The sequence below is a fragment of the Neoarius graeffei genome, chromosome 14, assembly GCF_027579695.1.
Source record: "Neoarius graeffei isolate fNeoGra1 chromosome 14, fNeoGra1.pri, whole genome shotgun sequence".
Taxonomy (NCBI): Eukaryota; Metazoa; Chordata; class Actinopteri; order Siluriformes; family Ariidae; genus Neoarius; species Neoarius graeffei.
Window position 1 is genome coordinate 42967322 of NC_083582.1, and position 14169 is coordinate 42981490.

At 42.8% G+C, this 14169-nt stretch overlaps 1 protein-coding gene across 4 annotated transcripts in view; it reads right to left on the reverse strand.

The window, feature by feature from the left end:
• The window catches only part of trrap (transformation/transcription domain-associated protein), a 198789-nt gene that overhangs the window by 6899 nt on the left and 177721 nt on the right, over positions 1-14169 (reverse strand). For all 4 annotated transcript variants that reach the window (XM_060939722.1, XM_060939721.1, XM_060939723.1 and 1 more), the window contains exons 66-68: positions 6584-6809; positions 6243-6460; positions 1990-2174 (exon numbers count right to left, since the gene is read on the reverse strand). In XM_060939722.1, the coding sequence (XP_060795705.1) occupies positions 1990-2174; positions 6243-6460; positions 6584-6809 (629 nt within the window). The remainder of the gene's footprint in view (positions 1-1989; positions 2175-6242; positions 6461-6583; positions 6810-14169) is intronic.

Genomic DNA, 14169 nt, shown 5'->3' on the forward strand with positions numbered 1-14169 from the left:
GCTGAAAAAAAAAATGCAAAATGCAAATAATAATAATAAAAACAACAACAGGATGCATAAATGATACGTTTAAAGAGAAAATGTGTGTGACTATTTTACTTTAAATCGGTTTAAACTATTAGGTATTTGTGGTTGTAATTTATTTCTTACTTTATTCACTCCCTGTTATTCATTTTTAAATGACCATCTATGGATTTTTTTTAAGTAAGCAGAATATTAAGCAGATATTACAAAAATTGTGTAGAAATGTGAAGTTTGTTCTGAAAAACCCTCAAATGATTAAGACTACAGACACTCGAGTATACCATTAGACCAGGGGTCATCAAACTCCGGCCCGCCACCCCCCTTTGACCGGCCCCCCAGCCCCTCTGCACCCCACCACTTGAACCGGCCCTATGAGGCAATCCCCAGAAGTGGTCATGGCCTATTTTTTTAAAATTGCTTTTTGGCAAATAATAACATGTCTGCATCTTGTATTTTGTTGATTTTATCAATTAAAATTGATATTTAGTTATAAAATGAACTATTCATATTTTCCGAATTTTCGTCATATGCTCGCGATCAAGCAGTGACAGGCAGCGCACGCGCAGAGAACTGTCAGTGTTCAGGACAGCAAAATGGCGAGCGGTAAGCGAAAAGCTGACAGAGTGTGCAGAGTTTTTAAAGAACAGTGGACCACCGATTATTTTTTCGTTCAGTGTAAGGACCGTGCAGTTTGTCTTGTATGTAAAGAAAGTGTGTCGGTTTTCAAAGAATATAATCTGCGTCGTCACTACGAAACCCGCCACAAAGAGTATGCTAGTTTGCGAGGGCAAACAAGAGAAGACAGGATTCGGAGGATGAAATGCGGACTGGCTGCACAACAGAATGTATTCCTTCACCAAACCCAGATCAACCAGGCTGCTGTCCGAGCTAGCTATAAGGTAGCTCACCTACTAGCTACCCATGGAAAGCCGTTTACTGATGGGGACTTTGTTAAAGTATGCATGCTTGCTGTGGCCGAGGAGGTGTGTCCCGACAAGAAGGATGCGCTCAACGCGGTGAGTCTCTCTGCACCTACTATGACCAGACGAACTGAAGATTTGGGGGACAACGTGTATGACCAGCTGAATGAGAAAGCGTCAGAATTCGAGTTTTTTTTGCTTTGGCCATGGATGAGAGCAATGACGTGCAGGACACAGCACAGCTGCTGTGATCTATTGATCTATTGCTCATATTATTATAATTTCACTGTTTTTTAAAATGTACTTATTTTATAGGCCTATTTATTTGACCTTTATGAAGTGCTGCACACAATTATTATTAATATTATTAATAATATCAACAGGCCTACCTACAATTTATAATTTTCCACTCACCTTTGCCAGTGTCAATCACCTCAACTAGGCAGATGTTTCTTACCTTGACAGCTTTGATGTTATTTTTATTAGAAAATAAATAAATAAATGGAATATCTGTGGTATTTCAAATTAAAACAAAGTGTGAAGACTCGATTACTACTTTTGCAAACCACTAGTAAAGATAAACAAATATGTGCCAGGAATCAAGTGTTGATATAGTGGTGGGGATATAGTACTGGGGGATATTGCGGTGGGGGATATAGCGGTGGGGGATATAGTGGTGGGGGATATAGTAGTGGGGGATATAGTAGTGGGGGATATAGTAGTGGGGGATATAGTGGTGGGGATATAGTAGTGGGGATATAGTAGTGGGGGATATAGTGGTGGGGGATATAGTGGTGGGGGATATAGTGGTGGGGGATATAGTGGTGGGGATGGCTGTGCCAGGCTAGTAATCTCTACTACACAATGAGGCCTGCTGGTGGTCATATTTGTCTGGGTCATACAATTCTACGTTATATAGCTGACCCGACCCCGGCCCCCCATCACAGTCAGGAACGACAATGTGGCCCCCAGAGAAAAAGGTTTGGCGACCCCTGCATTAGACAGTGCATGAGTGTAAGGCTCTAGTGTAACAGATGCGTTTCACCTGATGGCTGGCCTGTGTTCCTCTGGCCTGTACCGTAGCTAATCGGTCATAGTAGCGGGAGATGGGGTTGTCATGCTCGATGCCTTTCTTAGCACAGCGCTGTTTGTAGATCTCCACCAGTGAGAGGGATGAAGGATTATCCTCCACTAAGCGCATCTGAGGAGACACGGCCACCACTCTGGGCACTGCACAACACAACACAGCACAATACAATCACATTTAATGGAGCCAGACAAAAACCGGCTTAGTAGGAATAAGGCTCACTTTCAAAACGGACAGTATTAAGCTATAGGTCTCAAACTGAATTACACAACAAAAACCAGCACAAATGCATTAGCGAGTGTGGCCACATATTTAAAACCCTATAGAACCCTCGACTATGACGAAACCTAAGCTCAGCCATTAACCATCTTCTAAACATTTCCACAGACGCGCCACTGTCGATACAATTGTTCCATTTACACAGTGAGTGAACTGAGACTGCAATTCCCCAGTCATATCATTTTTAAACAAAAGCAATCCACGGCTGAGAGAGCCTGCGAGAAAACACCTGTGAGGACCGAGCTCTTGGGAAAACGCCCACGAGCTCTGAGCACGGGCATCAGGAAACGACTAGTACGCTGCAGATTTGCACTGCAAGTAGTCAATTGCTTATAAAGAAATGTGACGTGATAATATGAACTAAAGACCGGTAACTCGAACAAAGACAAATTGAGATCATCATATTTAAAAAAAAACACAATACAAATAGTTATAAGCTGTCCAAAGGAAACCATAAGCTATAGCAAGGTGTCCTTGGAATCTATCATGAGAAAATGATTTACACCATGCTCCATCTATTTCTGCCAGGAGATGAGCAAATACATTTCTTATTCCTCCTGCTTGCTGTACAACAGAGAGGTTGAGCCGTTACACCCTCTTCTGACATCATTTTCACTCCAATATCTCACTCCTCTTCATCTAACTGGCAATAAATAGGCCATTTAGCTAAGCTCTGAACAGCAGGGTCCAAGTTCAAATTATACAGGCCTCAAAAATGAGACACTAATGGAGATCGAATATACACTGTACAAACGGATGCCGAAATGGTAAAAACGATTATTTGTAAGGATGGATAGAACGAAAGATTTAATTCCATAGACATTCTATAATTTAATATTCTAGGCCCAGAACAGGCAACAAAAGTTGTTACAAATAAATATACATCTTTGAAAGTACAAAAAGTAAAACATATTGGGACTTTTTCCACTCCGAGAGAACAAGGTAAAGTTTATCAGCACATGCATTCAGTACGTACTGAGTGAGTAAAACTACTCAAATAGAAAACAACAAGAGAGTGCTCTGAGAGCACAATATCCCCCGCTGGCAACTATGCCACAACTCTGGCAAAATGTGATGATGATGCCCTTTATTGTCACTAGTCACATGTACCAGAGAAATTAGCCGTCAACCTGTCCGTACATATACAACATACAATTGACATAGGGTAGACAGGACAGGAAGACAGGGATAAAGATAAAAAGGAAACACAACATGAGGAGAGATAAGGAAAAAAAAAAAAAACACCCCCCCCCACTATGCTCCTGTCAGGAGTACAGTGTGGGAACATTAAAAAAAAAAAAAAAAAAACCTTTGCATAAGCACAACTACAACACAGGTAAACTTTAAACACGGGACTTGAGGGGAGGAGGTAATCCAGCGCAAGTAAGCAAGCAGCCATCCGCTCCTGCAGCCATGAAGGCGCTGGTCATGCACCCGCTTGTCACACTGGGGGTAAAAATGGCGACCGCGGAGAGTTAGAGAGGAATGCGAGGAATGAGAGTGTCTCCCGGCAGTGACCTTCAGGGGGAAATGTGACCGAATTTAACAAAATTACAACGCGTGTATTACCGACATAGAACAAAGCATCCTGCCGAGTGTCATGAAATTCCACCAAAAATTGTGAGAGGAGCTGATTTCAGAAGGCGAGCACCCTTCCCGGGACGGACAGACGGACATCGCCACGACATAACCCCCCTTCGGGCCTTTCGGCCAGCGGGGGATAAAAATTGTGAGGGAAGTTGGTTTCACAAAGCAAGCACACCTTGATGAAATTGCCAAAGTACAAGTTTGTTAATAATCAAGGGCATAACTCTGGTAAAATTTGCCCAAATTAAATGAAATTTCAAGATGCCAATAACCGTCATATAACAAAGCTTTTTGCCAAGTTTGGTGAAATTCCTCCACAAACTGTGAGAGGAGTTGATGTCAGAAGAACGCACACCCTCTTGAAATTGTCAAAGTTATTTAATCAAGGGTCAAACCTCTGGTAAAATGTTCACAAACAAAATTAAAATCGCAATGTGCATATTACCGTCATATAACAAGGCCTTTTGGCAAGCTTCGAGAAATTCGTTCAAAAGTTGTGAGAGGAGTTGATGTCAGAACGCGAGCACACCTTCATGAAAGTATAAGGTTGTTAATCAAGGGCTGTAACTCTGGTAAAATGCGACTGAATTGAACAAAAGAACAATGTGTGTACTACCGACATATAATGATACCTTTTACCAAGTCTAGTGAAATTCCTCCACAAATTGCGAGAGGAATTTATTTCAGAAGGAAAACACACTCAAAGTATAATTTTGTTAATCAAGGGCTGTAACTCTGGTAAAATGTGACCCAGGCCCTGTCCACACGGCAACGGATTCAGGTGAATCTGACAAAATTGTTTATCGTTTCGGCCTGGCGTCCACACGGCACCGGCGTTTTGGGTGCCCCAAAACGAAATCTTTTGAGAACGGGTTCCAGAGTGGAAAAATCTGGCAACGGCGCCGTTGCGAAGTTGTCTGGATGAGTAGAACGGATTTGTTTACGATGACGTCACAACCACATGACTGTCAGTGCTTCACGCCGGGTAGAAGTGTAACGAACTCGATGCGAGTTGTCAACAAATCCTATAACTTGCTTCATGAAACACGCTTACAAAATATTTTCACTGTGAATATTTATTGTGTAATGGTGCAGAGAGAGAGAGAGAGAGAGAGAGAGAGAGAGAGAGAGAGAGAGAATAGCCCTTAGGGCAGAGTCTTTAGTCCAAACACTGCGGAAGCAGTACCAATCCGCGCACCGCCCGTGCACTTTCCAAAAACAAAAACAATCCCGCCAGCAAAAATAGGGAAAAAAAAAAAAGGAGCAATCTCACCTCTTCAGATGTTGGTTTAAGTCCGACAATACATTCCTCAAAAAGGGCGTAGAAGAACAAAGTAATCCATCAACGTGTAGCATTCAATTTATTCAGGACCATTAAAGAATTCTGGAGGATCTCAGAATGTTGGCGTACCGGCTTCCATCTACCCACATTCATTCCTCTCTCTCTCCATCTACCCCCATTCATTCCTCTTTCCGCGTCTTTCGTTTTATGCTACTGATTAATAATCAAAACTTTATGTGGCTGATGCTACAGAAGAAGGGGTTTATGCGCATGCGTCTACTTCTATTGTTCTGGTGTCTCCGATGGGACCGTCTTACAGCGCACGTAGAGGTGTGGCATGTGTATTGCATCGTTTTCAGCAAGCGTTGCATTGCCATATGAACCTGATATTTTACTGATCCGTTGCCCATGTGGACGCGATATTTAAAAAAAAAAAATCTCGTTGCCGTTGTCGTGTGGATGTAGCCCCAGTTGAACAAAATTAAAACGTGTATTACCGACATATAACAAAGAATCCTGCCAAGTTTCGTGAAATTCCTCCAAAAATTGAGAGAGGATTTGATTTCAGAAGGCGAGTACCCTTCCCAGGACGGACAGCGCCACGACATCATCCCCATTCGGGCCTTTCGGCCAGCGGGGGATAAAAGCCAGTATCATTTTAGCTTTAATATATGAAATCAGCAGATACAGTTTTTCCTCCTGAGCATGCTACACAATTCTTTTTTGAAATTTAATAAAAGAGTTAATCAGTTATCCATTTTTAATTCATACCACCTGAAAAATTCCTTTTGATAATTTGCAAAATGCACATCTCTGCTTTTCCACTTATAACAATTAAAGATTGCCTTTTCCTAGCAGCGCAGGGTTAAGTGTGCAGCTTGGAGAGAAATATTTTTAAACGTCGACCTCTGTGCAATTTTACACGAGGGATGTTTTGCCTTTGTTCAGACAGACCTCTCATTATACACCAATAATGTAACTCAACACTGCCTCTCATTTATAAGATGCATATTAAAAGCAGCCTGTAATTCAGCTCTATTGTGATAAAACGTGAGGATTGCACCTGTAAAGAAGAGGTGTCTCTTGGTGGTCTCCTTCCTCTTCTCCAGGCAGGGGTTGAGTAGGCGTAGGAGCTGCAGTACCCGCTCTTCTCTGCGTGATTCTGTCAGACAGGCATCATTCATCACCAGGTATGGGTAAATCTTTCCGTTGTGCCCACGGATGTAGAGGCGGCGAGCAGCAGTGTTGTGCTTCTGAACAATCTCTACCCTGGGCATAAACCTGAGGACGAGAACATCACCGCATGGGTTAAATCAATGCATGGGGCATTTTTGCGGCTGCAGGGGAAAAGAGGGGTCACCTCTGTGTGCGTGTGCAAGTGCATGTAGTATAAAATTTCCTTACCTCGCTATCTTGATGTAATAGTGTGTGGGCTTGGGCATGAGGAATTCTCCTGGGATCTCCACTTCAGCTGTCTGGGCTGAGAAGTTGCTAAGGAAACGGCATTTCTCCTCAATCAAGAAGAACTTTGGCAGTTGCTTGGTCTTGGCTTCCAAAATCTTGATCCACTTCTTTAGTTTAGAGATGAGATTGTGCAGCTTCATCGAGCCAGGTACACTGAAGTCGAAATCTGCACCAGCAAACACAGACATGACAGAACGACAGAGACAACGATAAGACGAAGGAAAGATGGGTTGTTTAAAGGGGAAAAAAAAGAGCACAAAGCAGGCAGAAGAAGAATAGAGACAGGTGAGAAAGGGGGAGCGAGAGAGAAAGAGAGACACGTTATCAAGGGATCAGGAATAAGAATTGCTGTGCTGTATTCTCTCTCTCTCTCTCTCTCTCTCTCTCCCATGTTCCTCTTGTGAATCCGAGTGTACAGATAACATCAGCAGGCATGGAGGAGGAAGCAAAGTGATTACATGCTCAGTTCAACTTCTAAATGACATTGGCTGAAAAAGGCGCCGGCTTAACATGAGCCGTACTCCTAATTTTGGAGACAACCTCGGGGCACGTTATCAAATAAGCTAAAACCTGGTCACGCTTTCAGAATGCTGCTGTGCCTCTCCCATACTGTAAAACAATCAGAAAACGGGCTTGCCGTTCGAGTTCGGCTTTAAAAGAAGGCCAACACTGTCAACATCTCACAATGATGCGACAATCTTCATACCCCTCCCATGTGTTTCAACATCTGACGGAAGTGTGTATGATTCAAGGCCTGTCACACCGAGCAGTCAGTCAGCTCAGAGCAAAGCAGTGAAAATGTGCTTCATGCATATTGATGGGCCACTTAAAGAACCCCGGCTGCCTTCGTGACGTGTAATAATGTCAGTGTGCTGGCTGTGTGTCCTTCTGAGTGGAAACAAACTGCCATAAGCAACACCACAAACTCCTATCAACACCCAGCCAACATCAGACACACCTTATATCATCTCTGGCTAAATTAGAGGATTTCCTCGTGCTTTTTCTGCACTTTAAAAACGATCTTCACAGCTCCAGGCTCACAATTGCCCCTTTTCCACCAAAGCAGTTCCAGGGCTGGTTCGGGGCCAGTGCTTAGTTTGGAACCGGGTTTTCTGTTCCCACCGACAAATAACTGGCTCTGGGGCCAGAAAAACTGGTTTCAGGCTAGCACCAACTCTTTGCTGGGCCAGAGGAAAGAACCGCTTACGTCAGCAGGGGGGCGGAGTTGTTAAGACCAACAACAATAACAAGACCGCGAAAGATCGCCATTTTTAAGCGACAAGAGGCAGCAGCTGTACAAATGCGAAGTCATCCATTATTATTGTTGTTGCTGCTGCTTCTTCTGCGTTGTTTTTGCTTCGATATTCGCGCCAAGGTTTATGCAAACGTAGCGACGTAATGACGTGGCTCCGCTTAGCACCGCGAGCTATGGAAAAGCAAACTGGTTCTCAGCTGGCTCGCAAGTTGAATGAGTTGTGAACCAGCACCAGCTCCGAACCAGCCCTGGAACTGATTTGGTGGAAAAGGGGTAAATTAGATCTTGAGCTCGGACTACTGTCACCACGTCTCTGTGGGTTTCTTCCATTTGCTCCAGTTTCCTTTCAGCTCCTGAAAACATGCCGTTTGGTGAAATAACTACTTGAAATTGGCCTAGGTGTGAACGAGTGTATGGTGCCCTGTGCTGGACTGGCACTCCTTTCAGGGTGTGTTACGACCATGTGGGAAATTACATCGCAGCAAAAGAGGAGATTTCTGAATGGTCAGGTAACAAGACTGGTTGCATGTTGGTGGTCCACATCATTCGTTTTCTCTCCTGTTTACAGAGCCTGGGGTGCTACGGAGGCTGACGAGGAGCTTTCCCATTTAGTCACAGGTGCCACAATGTCAGAGAAGCTTTGGAATGAATGGATGGATGAACAAACAAAGATCAACTGTGAGCTACTGATCACTTACGTATCCCCCCCCGCTCTCGCTTATATCAGAATGCAAGCGATCGAAGGAATAGGACACTTATTATGAATGTTGACTTTGACAAATAATTAACCCTGAAACAAGTAAAGAGCAGTGTCTCTCCCCAGGGATTTCAAATAGCATCCTGCTAAACTGTCATTTTGAAATGGCGTTTTGAGTCTTGAAATAACGTCAAAATCCACCCTATAGGTTTCGTAAATACATTCAGTCGGTAAACAGGAAGTCGATGCGGGACAGACCTGAAAACGGTAGACACGGTATAGAACCCCAAGGTGAAGCTCGGTACCAAATATCAAGCAGTTGTGATTTGTAGTTGCTGAGAAAAGTGTTATGAAAATTTTGCAAATCCACGCTATACGTTTCGTAAATACACTCGGTCGGTAAACAGGAAGTCGATGCGGGACAGACCTGAAAACTGTATACACGGTATAGAACCCCAAGCTGAAGTCTGGTACCAAGTGGCTATGCTGAGTAAAAGGGTGTTTCGGACGGACAGAGATAAACCAGTATACCCTTCTCCTTCAGAGCGGGGGTATAAATAATAATAATAATAATAATAATAATAAATAAAGGTAGTTCTTCAGTAATGGAATTGCATTCACAGCAAAATGTGGTAACTTTTTTTTTTTTAAGTTGCAGTACTCAACATCTCATCTCATTATCTGTAGCCGCTTTATCCTGTTCTACAGGGTCGCAGGCAAGCTGGAGCCTATCCCAGCTGACTACGGGCAAAAGGCGGGGTACACCCTGGACAAGTCGCCAGGTCATCACAGGGCTGACACATAGACACAGACAACCATTCACACTCACATTCACACCTACGGTCAATTTAGAGTCACCAGTTAACCTAACCTGCATGTCTTTGGACTGTGGGGGAAACCGGAGCACCCGGAGGAAACCCATGCGGACACGGGGAGAACATGCAAACTCCGCACACAAAGGCCCTCGCCGGCCACGGGACTCGAACCCGGACCTTCTTGCTGTGAGGCGACAGCGCTAACCACTACACCACCGTGCCGCCCAGTACTCAACATAATGGTAGTAAATAAAAATCTCACACTGTATGGGGTATCTTTTGATCCTAAAAAAAAAAGCATAGAAAAATTGGTTATGTTTAACTCTGAATGCAAAATCTTATGGGGAAAGAAAAGTCAGTAACAGCATTACGTCAGGGGGGAAAAAAAATTCATTTCTTAAAATTTAAACCAAGATTTCTCTGAGGCGACACTGCTATAATTAGGGTAATGATTTTTAAATATGGTTTTCGGGACATTTTGGCTTGGATTCCATACTTTAGCAATATCACTGAGCTGACAAGTTAATCTTAAAGTGCATATTCTGGACCAATTTCGTTTTTTTTTTTTATATGAAAGTATGTCCCTTTACACACTCATCCAGAAGGGTAATTTTGCACAAGGCCATCTGTCTACAACAGAATAAAATAAAACAAAACGCGTCTGGAAAAATCCCAAGGGGGTCTGGAGCCAGAATCGTGACGTCACCTGCGGAAGCGCCAGCAGGCTGCGCGAGCTTTGCACGGTTTCAGTACCCAGCCTGTGTAGACCGAGCGCTCCCATTTCTCTCTCATTGTCCGGTCTTTTGGGAAACGATGAGTACTAATCCCATCAAGATTGGTGTTGCTACACCCTCCTACGATACATCTGTTAACCATTTTAATAATTACGCGAGAACGTTGAAGAAATTTGCAGAAAACCACCAGGTCGTTTTCTCATAAACAAACCAGCGCTGACGTAGGATTCAGAGGGAGGCGTCCCGCACGCGACGTCACGAAAATCAATGTTTGCTGGGAAATCCAAACACCGAGTTTTTTCAGAGGCGGACCAATTCGCCTCAAATGGCTTGATTTCAACTGAATTTTTCTGGTATTGCGCAAGGTAAAAAAAAATTGCAGAGGATGCAGAACGTTACAGATATTTGACCAAAGTTTAATAGAAAATAGGAGAATTACATTGATCTTGCTCCTGAATTTACCCGTGATATGCACTTTAATAATTTTAGCCTCTCTGCTGAAGAATTGCCCATACATATATATATTTTTTTAAAACAGCCAGTAACTTATTAAAAAAAAAAAAAAAATCACCACAGAGATAACCTTTACAAATGGATCATAAATGCAGATAATCTAGTGGGAATGTAGTGGACAGAGATGGTCAGGAGCACTTCCGGGAGGTCTCTTTAGGAAGGCACAATTCGTACTGTGCGGGAAAAGTGACTCGCTTGCTGATAAACTGGCTGCCCTTGAGAGGCTTGCTACCGAGTGTGTGTGCACAGACGCGGCATGAAGCACCGTTTCAGCTCCAGGGCATGCCCCCAGGTCTGCTCTTGAGGATATCGCAGCTCACAGCATCATGGAAACAAACACCCTGCTCTCTGACCTGTGGACATCAAATCATGAAAGTCAGAACTTTTCTCCACCCAGTAAGAGTCAGAGTGCAGAAGCAGCCAAGTGCTATAAACAGGCCTAGATCGTGGAGCCTGTGCCTCCCTGCGCGCACAAGCTCTCTGCTTTAAATTCCATCCCAGGACCGCTCGAGTGAACGCAGCGTCTCTCCCGCAGGCCAAACAGAAGCCTGAGCCAAGGGCCGGTAATGCAGGGATTTCCAGCAGCCTACTTTCAGTACCTGTGCAAGGTTATGGCTTGACTAGAGCAATTCATATTTCATGCCATCGGGCTTATTTTGCAGGGTTACTTTTCCCACAATGCAAGTGAATAAGAATCTCAAAAAGCGGTGGAGGAAAGATTTCTTTCATTGGTATATGATGGATTGGATTGGAAACTAGAGAAGACAAGAAGATTCGAGAGGAAGAGATGAGAAAAAGTAATAGAAATGCATCAGATATACAGCTATGGCAGAAGCCCACTATAAATAAGGCAAATGGTTTGGCTATGATCAGATTAAATGGGCTTTGCCTGACAAACTGTGTGTGGTGTAGCGTCATTATGTGTGGTGTACGGTCATGAATGAAATTATATTTTCTATCCTCGGTCTCATTTCCGAGAACCAAACGTATGCTGCAAAGAGTGGTAGGAGAAAGAATGCGAGTTATGTTGCTCTGCCTCACTATAGCAGAGCAGCTGGCACCACCACATCTGCTTTACACCCTCTTATAGTCCCCCAAGAGCCCTGTGAGCATGCGCACGCACAGACGCGCACACGCACACACACTTTAGCTGTAGTTCGCATTTCCACAACTCCACAGGCCCGAGGAGCTCGTCAGAGGAAAACAGGAGAGTGAGCTGGACAGATGTGCGCCGTGTCCTCCAAAAGGGAAGCTTTAGAGAATATGTGGGAGCTCATACGGACATTTCACACATCTCTCGCCAGGCTTGTCCTTGAAACAGAGGGACTGAGAGGGTTGGAGAATAGATTGAGAGGGTAAAGGATAGCCTTCTGCCATTCAGGAATTATAAGCAAACTGTAAGAATATTTTGTCTTGCCACAAAAGTAGTGGTGATCTCCAGATCCACTCATACGAGTTTGTTTTACTAATCTGTTAAATGCAAGCCATCATCTTTCTCAGAAACTATTTTGCAGGTAGTACACAGATAGGGGAGGAAAAAAGAAGGGAAAAAAAAGTACCAAGGCACTGATGTGAAACGTTGAATTAATAAACGTTTTGAAATAATGCCTCCGTAATCAAACTGAACACACCCAGTGTCCTATAGTCATCCTGCCACACCTTACACATCCAATCATATGGTTCATAACCACAATTATCTCCTGAGCCAGGCGTGGTTAACGCAGTACAGGAGCGCCTGTGTGGACCAGATGCTTAAAAATAATAAACTGTAATTCCACCCCAAACACACACGGAACTGAGTGGGCCAGAATTCATGACCTGCCTATTAAAGAAGGATTATATATCAGTATATACTGCATGTCCAAGATCACTAGTGTTCATGCCAAGAACAAAACGCAAATCAATACAGGCTATTATTATTCCAGCTTCCCTGCAGTCACATGACTGAAGACTTTCCTCTACGTATTTACTTCACACCATGATTTTAACAGAAATCAAAGTAATAAAATTTCATCGAACGTTCGCCGACAGAGTAGCTAAACACACAGATAAATCAACCAATGACGTGAAATAGTTAACATACACATGTTTTTCAGCCATCACGTGATGGATCATTTCCTGACGTGGGTCAGAAATATATGAAGAGCATCATAAGGAAAAATGCGAACCAAAGTAAACCCTTCGAAGATTAACCGCTATTTTAACATCATGTATAAAAAGAAACAATGGCTCTCTGTGTTGTTTGATACGGAAGCCGAGAGAGGCCCTTCATATAATCCTTTTTTTTTTTATTCACCTTGTTATCCCGAGATAACAACATAATTAATTCAGGATCGAGAAAACACCACAACTAATTCGAGATCTCGAGAAAACAAAACCGTTATTCCGAGATAACGACAATTAATTCAGGATCTCGAGAAAACACCACAACTAATTCGAGATCGAGAAAAAAACCGTTATTCCGAGATAACGACAATTAATTCAGGATCTCGAGAAAACAACACAACTAATTCGAGATCTCGAGAAAACAAAACCGTTATTCCGAGATAACGACAATTAATTCAGGATCTCGAGAAAACAACACAACTAATTCGAGATCTCGAGAAAACAAAACCGTTATTCCGAGATAATGACAATTAATTCAGGATCTCGAGAAAACACAACTAATTCGAGATCTCGAGAAAACAAAACCGTTATTCCGAGATAACGACAATTAATTCAGGATCTCGAGAAAACACCACAACTAATTCGAGATCTCGAGAAAACAAAACCGTTATTCCGAGATAACGACAATTAATTCAGGATCTCGAGAAAACACCACAACTAATTCGAGATCGAGAAAAAAACCGTTATTCCGAGATAACGACAATTAATTCAGGATCTCGAGAAAACAACACAACTAATTCGAGATCTCGAGAAAACAAAACCGTTATTCCGAGATAACGACAATTAATTCAGGATCTCGAGAAAACAACACAACTAATTCGAGATCTCGAGAAAACAAAACCGTTATTCCGAGATAACGACAATTAATTCAGGATCTCGAGAAAACAACACAACTAATTCGAGATCTCGAGAAAACAAAACCGTTATTCCGAGATAACGACAATTAATTCAGGATCGAGAAAACAAGACAACTAATTCGAGATCTCGAGAAAACAAAACCGTTATTCCGAGATAACAACAATTAATTCAGGATCTCGAGAAAACACCACAACTAATTCGAGATCGAGAAAACAAAACCGTTATTCCGAGATAACGACAATTAATTCAGGATCTCGAGAAAACACCACAACTAATTCGAGATCTCGAGAAAACAAAACCGTTATTCCGAGATAACGACAATTAATTCAGGATCTCGAGAAAACAACACAACTAATTCGAGATCTCGAGAAAACAAAACCGTTATTCCGAGATAACGACAATTAATTCAGGATCTCGAGAAAACAACACAACTAATTCGAGATCTCGAGAAAACAAAACCGTTATTCCGAGATAACGACAATTAATTC